General features: G+C 38.7%; 1 protein-coding gene across 1 annotated transcript in view; it reads left to right on the forward strand.

The window, feature by feature from the left end:
* Window positions 1–4,630, forward strand: part of GUCA1C (guanylate cyclase activator 1C) — a gene marked incomplete at both ends in the record, with an annotated part of 34,988 nt that extends 30,358 nt beyond the window's left edge. Inside the window, 3 exon segments of the mRNA XM_084870433.1 lie at window positions 1,683–1,754; window positions 4,421–4,542; window positions 4,545–4,630. Of these exon segments, the coding sequence (XP_084726559.1) occupies window positions 1,683–1,754; window positions 4,421–4,542; window positions 4,545–4,630 (280 nt within the window).
* Between the last annotated feature and the right edge of the window lie 4,684 nt (window positions 4,631–9,314).

Genomic DNA, 9,314 nt, shown 5'->3' on the forward strand with positions numbered 1-9,314 from the left:
CAGTAGATAGAGTATTGGCCTGCAGACTGAAGGGTCCCTGATTTGATTCCAGTCAAGGGGAGCATGCAGGAGGCAGCCAATCAATGATTCTCTCTTATTGATGTTTCTTGTTTCTATCTATTTCTCCCTTCCTATCTGAAATAAATAAAATTGTGTGCATATATATATATATATATATATATATATATATATATATATATTTTACAGAAAGAGGGATAGAGAGTTAGAAACATTGATGGGAGAGAATCATCAATCAGCTGCCTCTTGCACATCCCCTACTGGAGATATGCCCCCAACCAAGGTACATGCCCTTGACTGGAATCGAACCCGGGACCTTTCAGTCTGTAGGTCGACGCTCTATCCATTGAGCCAAGCCTGTTTCGGCCATATATATATATATATATATATATATATATATTTTAAAGATGTGTTTTAGACTGGTATTTCTGGAAAGCCACAAAGGTCACAGTGAAGCAAACTGGGAAACTGAGAACTACCAGGAGATCAGAGGAAACTGAGATTCCTCATATAAGGGAAGAAACTGCTCTACTTAAAATTCTGCTATGATTGTATTTTGAGTTTTAAGTGCAGCCAAAGAACATATGTACATGCTTAACCCATGGAGACAGACAACAGTGTAGTATTAGCCAGACAGAAGGGGGTTTGGGAACTGGGTGGAGGTGGGCAAAGGGTCAGGGGATGAGGACATTTGTAAGAGTGTCAACAATAAAAATACAGTTATAAAAACATCTCTGCTATGATTGTATTTGAAAACTCTGATTAGTCACTCGATGTCTTCCTTTATGCTCTGTTCCCATTTATTTGTGTGTTTTTTGTTGTTTTTTGTTTTGTTTTTTTGTTTTGTTTTTTTTTTTTGCTTTGTTTTGTTTTACTCTAAACATCTGCTTGGTAATTACTCTACTTCTACTATGCTTTACACCTGAAACTAACTCTTAATGAACTGTAATTGAAATACAAAATAAAACTTCTCAGCTATAAAATGCTGCTAAACACTTCTAGTGCCACCTTTCTAACAAACACAAAGCTGGTTTCATTGGAAATCTTCCCCAGCATCCTTCCTTGAATATCTGGTCATTCTTATCTCCTGGGACTCCCCATTCTCATCTTTGCTAATTTCCCAGACCCACCACCATTTCTTTTCTTGAAATTATTAGGTCGCCAAAGGAGGAACACAGGAGCCAGAATGGTGAGGGATTATGAATTTATTCAATCATCTGCACATGTGGCAGAGCCTGGTAGGCTTCAGCCCCGGTAACTGGAGTCAGGGGGCTTTAAAGGACTTTTGGCGGGCTTTTTCTGGGCGGAGACTTCTTTGTGCACATCGGAGGGCAGATCATGGAATGTGGCCACAGCAAGTGAAATGTGGTGTCAGCAAAGGGAATGTCCATAGTGAAAAGGCCTGAAAAGCCAGTTCCCAGGGGAGGGATATCAATTCAATTGCTCGATCAAATCTAACAGACATTCTAATGTAAAAGAATTAAGAAATAATTGGGGACAAAAACCTTTTCTTACACATATTGGTTTAAGAAACCTTTTAAAACCAGACTGATTTCTTTCTGATAATGTGGACATGTACAATCACATTTGGCTTTTGGGGGGTGGGAGGTTGGGGAGTAGTGCTTTTTTTTGACGTTATAAAAAAATATTTATGACACTAATAGGAAGAAATACACAAACCAGGAAGATGAAGAGGATGATCAGATTGTAAAAACAGGACTAAAGAAAAAGTCATGGTAGCTGTCCTGTCACCAGTGAAAGTGCTGAACTTGGTACCGAGTGATGGAAGAGCACCTGCAACACTGACCAGCTGTGGAGAGCTATCTGAAGGGAACAAGAAGTACAAACTGGTCATTACAAAACAGTCCCGGGGATGGAAAGGACAGCACAGGGAATCCAGTCAATAATGTTGTAACAACTTTGTAGGGTGTCAGGTGGGCAATGGAAATAGTAAGGGGACCACTGTGTAAAGTATATGATTGTCTAACCACTAAGCTGTACATCTGAAATGAATACAAAATAATATTGAATATAAATTGTAATTGGAAAATAAAATTAAAAAGAGAAAAAAATAATATAATTATATCACAATAAAAATATAAAGAAAAATAATTCCTCTTTCTCTTTTCCACATCCGTAATCTGCATTGCTTTTTAATCAACTTGGTGACTATACACCAGCCTTGCAGACATGCTTCTTCCACGGCCAGCAGTAAACAGAGAAGTGTAACAACTGATTAGTCACTGATTAGTGTATAGTCAGGTGTAAAGTGTGGTCAAAAATCTACTTCAGCTCCCCACTTCCCTTTTGCTCATTTGAAAAATCTCTTGAGCTAAGAATTTAGCAGCTGTGAATTTCCTTTGCAAAGGACAGTTACTCTTTTGTTGCTTGTGGTTTTCCCACCATATCTTCACCCTGGTAATACTCCCCACCCACACACTTTTTTTATTTTTAGTTTTCTCTACTTCATGTTGTTTATTCCACACTTGTACATTCCCTGTGAGACATAGGGAATTCTGTTCCGATCCACTGTTAACTGGGGTTTTGCACAGACTTCTTTGGCACAAGGAAAACATACGGAGCAAAAAATAGATTTCCCTCTAGAAAATGTATTGTAGTATTTTGCCAGTGAAAGAAAAATGTATATTATGAGAATATGATGATTCATGCTTATTTATATTTGAATCCGTATGGTATTTTTATTTTTAAGATGTTTGTATTGATTTTATAGAGAGAGGAAGGGGAAGGGAGACAAAGATAGAAACATTGATGAGAGGGAATGATTGGAATGGCTGCCTACTGCATGCCCCTATGGGCACCGAGCCTGCAACAAGGACATGTGCTCTAATCAGGAATCAAACCAGTGACCTCTTAGTGCATGGGATAATGCTCAATCAACTGAGTCACACTGGCTGGGCACCATGATTGTATATTAGATATTTATCCTTATCATTAAAAAGTACAGGTACAATGTAATATCTGATTTCAGTCTCTGCTGACTTTCTGTCCCAAGTACACATCCTCTAGTTACTCTTTGTATTTGTCTTTGGCTGGCCTTCCACTCAGCCAAAACTCTATTGGGTACAATCTCTTTGAAATAATAAATTGCATCTATATTTCTTCATTTGAATCTGCTCATAATTATAATACAAACTAATAGCCAAGTGCACGAAATTCGTGCATGGTGTGTGTGTGTGTGTGTGTGTGTGTGTGTGTGTGTGGTGTGAGGAGGTGGTGGGGTTTCCCTCAGCCTAGCCTCTCCAATCAGAGATCCCTTGAAGGATGCCTGACTTCAGTTTGGTTGCTCCCAACTGCCCTCCTCTGCCTGCCTGATCATCCCCAACTGCCCTTCCCTACTAGCCAATTTGGTTCTGATTGGTCGATTTCTTTGCCTCCTAGGCAGCCATTGGCTCCTCACACTTCACCCAGATTTGATTCTAATTGGTCAGTTTCTATGCCAGTAACCATCCAGGCATGATCAGAGAGGTAGGGCTGATCAACAGCCCCCCTCCGAGGCCTGGAAAGAAACACAGGCATGCTGCTGGTGAAGCCTGGAAGGAAAGAGAGAGGCAACAGCTGATCAACAGGATCATAGAGGTTGGGGATCAGACCCTGCCTCTCTCTTCAGGCCTCTCTCCAGGCCTGATCCACAGCCCCTTTGGCAGTCAGTGCTGAGTCACCACGGCAAACCAGCAATGACTGCAGGACTGACTTCCGGTGTTCATTGGAACCTTTGGTTGGTTGTTATGGACCCTGGGTTTTTATCTAATAGAATAATTTAGGGCAACTGAGATATCCACCAAAAATGTTGAAAGTTGTCTTATGGGATGAGGTTAGTGGAAAATATGGCAGCAAGTACTCAAAAATCTATTATGTTTTTATAGCATCCAGAGGTTAAGGCTTAAGTCAAAGTAATAAAATTAGGAATAAAAAATTAGAACAGAAGAGGAGAACTAATAACCTATAATTTTATGTGGGATGAATAAATGTTTAATCTTCTTCCCAGCTTTGGACAATCTAGAATTTTTTTTAGAGAGAAGAACACTAAAAATAGCCTTGCAAACAACTATTTCCTCCAGATCTTAGAAAACTTGAATCTTTATGCTTTTATTACTTTGTATATTTTCAAGATTAATGGCTAAGTAATCAATACTGTGTAAAGATGTGAATGCATATGTATATATGAGCACTTTATCTTTTATTCTCATCTTTATTTTCACTACCAATCTTTCCATTGAGTACTTTTCTGTATGAGAATGTTCAAAGAATTTAGACTCTGATTGAGGTAAAAAATATATCAAAAGAAGTATGACAATAATAATACCATTGACTATATTGTATATGCCAGTGAGTAGTATGGTCAAAGCTTCTAATTGGTTGTTTATTGTTTATTATTTTCTAGGAGAATTGACTTTATCAGTGGTACAGTAAAAGATCAGGATCTTCTGGAGGTCATTTCTGAGAACATCAACTTCTCCAATGTACTGAAAGTTATCTGTAATGGGAAGAAGGCAGACATGGGAGGAGGTTTCCTTCAAACCATGTAAGAAGGCTTGTCAATGGAAGGCCAACAACGGAGTGCCTTTCCCAGATCTCAATTAAGGAGAAATGAAATTCTCCCCATCTACATGTTATTGATTTCAGGATTTTATTATAATTGTTGTCAATTTATGAATACATCACTTATCTTAAGTCCCATGGAGATTTCCATAAAGATCCTAGACAGAAGCATTGCTATTTTTCTGCTTAGACATTAGTATTCTCTGAGCAGATCAGAATATGACAATTAAACGAGAAAGCTGTCTCTATATCTCTCAGTTCAAAACAGAGCTTACATGTATGCTTTTTTGCACAATTAAAATAACTGGCATCTGAAGTAGAACTAGATGATCCAGGCAGTGTCTCCACAGTTAGCATTCTCCTTAGATTAAATATGCATTTGGCAAACGTGTTTACTGTCTCTTGGCTCTTGTTGCATCTGTATATTACAAATGACTATGTCCTGATTTATTGAGAAACTTTCGCTCTGCCCTTCTTTCTCATTCCTGACCCCAAATGATGTCTTGAATCAGTAAAAAGCTCTGTTCCAATGGCAAAGTCTTAAGCTATGTAGAAAAAGGAGAAAATTTCAGGCTGGGCACTGAGACTGTTTCTGTCTGATTTGCTATAAATCTGGGTCCAGTTGTGAATGACAATGCAATGCATCATCTGTAATTATTATGCCAGTTGCAGGTTTGATCAGAACAGCAGACAGCCAAGCTATGCAACAAGAACTTGACATTTTAAATGGTCCTGACATTATAGTTCTGACATTTTATTTTTTATATCCTTTCTAAAAATGGTAATGATGAATGGGATTTCTTGATGGGCTAGGACTTTTTAAGTTTGGGGTTCTATTATATCACAGGCCTGTTAGTACATCTTCCAACGCAAGGCTTTCTTTTGGAAACATGGTGGAGGTTGAAGAGCATTCCTGAGCTGTCTTTATGTAAAAAGCTTCCTAATTATGCTTTTATATTCAAATTTGGGTTAAAACACACAATTGAAACTAAAGACAGAATTTACTGTCCCTGTCTCCCTCACAGTTACAGATGTGGATAAAAGTATTGCATATACAGAGGTGTAGATGAGGCATACGTGGCAGTAAAAATAACTAAATAGAGGTAAAAAAAAAAAAGTTACAGATAAATATATAGATGAAGATAAAGACAACAGTAGTATAGACAGAGATAGAAATATTCTAGAGGTTTCCAAAAGATTTTGAGGAGATTCACAAAGAAGTACACAATATAATACAAAATATCTTAAAACAAAATGATCACAGCCCTGACAGGTGTGGCTCAGTTGGCTGGAACATTGTTCCATGCACTGGAAGGTTGCAGGTTCAATCCCTGGTCAAGGCACATACCGAGGTTGTGGGTTTCATCCCTGGTTGGGGATCATATGGGAGGCAACCCATAGATGTTTCCCTCTCACATCAATATGTGTGTGTCTCTCTCCCTCTTTTTCCCTTCCTCTCCCTCTAAAATCAATAAAAACAAATCCTTGGTGAGGATTAAAAAAATAATAAAATGATCACAAATAATGTGAGAAAGATCATTGCCACACTAATAACACAAAGTTCTACTCATTTGCCAAAAATGAAAAGAAAAACACCATTACATTCTTGCCCTAGCAACAACCCCACTCTGGCAGTGATAGTTTATCTTAGGCCTCCCTTCTCCCCATTCCTCTGAGGCACCTAGTGTCCTTTCCACAGGGTCCCAGCTCCCCCTTCCAAGCTTCTATGTTCTAATAACCCAAACCTCTTCCCGTGGTTCCCCCACCTACAGTGGGAACTGCTTCCTGCCATTTCTGTGTTACTTCAGTGTCCTCCCCTTGCTATTTTAGTGGTCCAATGTCCCTCTAACTAATTCCTTGCACTATTTTTTTCCCCCTTTAAACTAACCAAAGTAATTTTTGTTTCCCTGAGTGGAGCCTGGCTAATATTGGACCTTGACTCACTGAAGGGTCCATTCTACTTAGGGTGAGGAACCACCCGCTCCTTTCCTTACATGTATTGAGTACTTACTCTAGAACTGTGCCAAATGAGCTTGCTGAATCTGAATAGCCTAGTGACCTGGCTCACTTTATGTCTGGTGCCGGGACTCAGTAATTTTGTTTCCCCAAAATTAATGCCTGGTAATACCCCTCTAGCATCCTCTTTGGGCTGAACCTAGCTAACAGGAAAAAGCTGGCAAAGAAGCCATTGGGTCCATATGACCCCAGCCTAGCTTCCCAAAGCGGAATACGGAAAGATGGGGTTGGAGTTGAGAGTCTATTTCCTAATTACTAGTACAGTTAGGATAGGTCAGGTGAGTTAAATAGACACCTGGCTTAATGACACCTCACCATCCCTAGGTCCCATATTACCAGCATCTTAGCTCTGCTTTACCCCAGACCCCACCTCCCACCTTATGCTTTGAACCCTGTAGTTCTCATCTGGCTTCCCCAGGCTCCGGCTGCCCTGTTGCCTCTTTCCTGGATGCTCCTCCTCCCATTACCCGCTTTGGGATCATGACTGCTTTGTTTGTTTACCTAGGTTTGGTTTTAGTTTTTCCCTGGATGCTGCCTCTTAGATTTTTAAGCTCTGTCCCATGTACTGTACCCCACCCACTCCAGGTCCACCTCCTCTGAAGTTGACCCTAGGGCTGGTGAATCCTTCCATTTCCAAAGGATTGCTTCATCTTAACTGTAAGAAAGGCAGGTAGGCCCACAAAGCACACCCTTGTCAACTTCTTAGGAACATTGGTTTTTGGGTACAAAGAGTGTAAAGATACTACTCGTTTGTAATATGAAAACTGATAATATAATAATATTTACTCTATAGTTTTGCTGAGGGTGGTGATAAGAAGATGAGTCTGAAATTTAGGTCCAAAATAATTTGGATAAACTCATGGTTAAAAAAAGAGGCTGGAAAACAGAACCACACTGTTTCCCTCACATCTCCAGCTCTAAAGGTCATATCTCCCTGAAGTCAAATTTCTTCTCCCTGCTTTCCTCTGCAACGTGGCATCATGGGCCCAGTCCAAGCAAACAGTTCTAGTCTGAAGTGATGTTCATAATAAACATGGTCTTTACTTAAGAAAATTTATTTTTCCTTCACATGATAACTTTTAAGTAAAGCTTACTGCTCAATGATTTTTTTAAAATGCATTTTTTTGTATTTAATCAGAATTCCATGTGTTTTGCCTTAATGATTTTAGAGCAATATTTCAAGTAAAGAATTCCAGGACAAGTAGAGTCTAGTCTAGTGTGTGAAGAACCTCAAAAGCTTTAATTAATTTCTGAGACTGTCATTCTCCTTTACCAAAAGGCAGTGGCCCAACAAGAATTATAACCATCTAGAGAGAACCTAGTTACTGTAACATATTTTCCTCCCCTGCTACAGTTCCTTAATGCTTTGAAGTAAAAACACTATTTTTTAAAAAAAAGATGAGAGGGAAAATATTAAAGGCCCTAGTAATTTTTACCTTATAAAAGTGAAAACGACTAAAATCATATTACTCAAATCGCTCTGTGAGAGTTAAAGATGTTCTAGGAAGATGGCCTGATTCTTTGGTCCAAACATAAAGAAAGAAAAGAAGAAAAAAAAAAAAAAAAGGAAATATACTAATGGCAGCTGGTTCAGGATGAGAACAGGTTCTAATCCATATTGTTCATCTTTTTCCTCAAGTCAGTGGCAGGTGTTCAGCTGCTCCTTCAATGAAGCCTTGGTTGTTTCTGGCCCAGACAAAGAACATTTCCACCTACCAAACTGTCTACTGACATAGAACTGCTGTTTAAAGTGGAACACTAGACTGTGAGAGCAGAGAAATGGTTTAGGAGGGGCAAATATTTCCCTCATTTTTCTTTCCAAAATATGTTGCGTAATATGATGAGAAAATAAATCAGAAATATGATTTGTTTGAAATTAACTATATGGTTGAGAAACAATGAAGAGGCCTACAGGAAGAGTTAGGCCATTGAAGAAATAAGAGAGCCTGCTTGCTCTGCTCCCACTACCCTGCCCCCTGCTTATATTAGAATAACCTTTAAAAATAAAAATGGAATACAGAAAAATCTTGACATTTGAAACTAAGCTAGGGTTTTGCTGAAGAAATCTAACTCATTAAAATGGTGTGGACAGAGAATAGCTTTTTTTTTTTTTTTTTTTTTTTTTTTTTTTTTTTTTTAATATTCCAAGTGTGTTTCTGAAGACAGCTGTAAGTATACAAAATTGGACATTCAAACTAAACCCAGGGAATACAAAGTTTTATCAGATGCATGACAATATTGAGGTAATTATTTAGGGATTCAGAACTGCTTGGTGGAAAAAGCACTGAACTATACCCAGATCTGAATTCTTGTGACCTTGGACAAGCCAGTTTACCCCTCTGAGTCTTGGTCCCTTCAGCTTTCAAGGAAGAGGAAAAATCACTTCGGCTCCTTCACAATGTAGGGAATGACAACTCAGTAACACAAAAAAGTTATTTGCTTAGGAACAAAACTTAAGAAAAATTGTATGTGATGCAAATTGTAGGAAGTCCATATTTTTAAAACTTTTATGGCCAGTGGGTTTCAGGTTGCTACCTATTGTCTCTATGTCTTCCATTGTTATTTTTGTACCCACCTCTCATTGTGAGTTATCCTTCATCATGTACAGAATGGTAGGTTAGTAATAAGTGTTCTATGGCCAGGCATAGAAACCACAGCTGTTCAAATGGATCTTTCCCTATTGATGCCCTAAAGAAGGCCAGAACCCACTCACACTCTAC

This window comes from Pipistrellus hanaki, assembly GCF_964339955.1.
Source record: "Pipistrellus hanaki genome assembly, chromosome: 2".
Classification (NCBI taxonomy): Eukaryota; Metazoa; Chordata; class Mammalia; order Chiroptera; family Vespertilionidae; genus Pipistrellus; species Pipistrellus hanaki.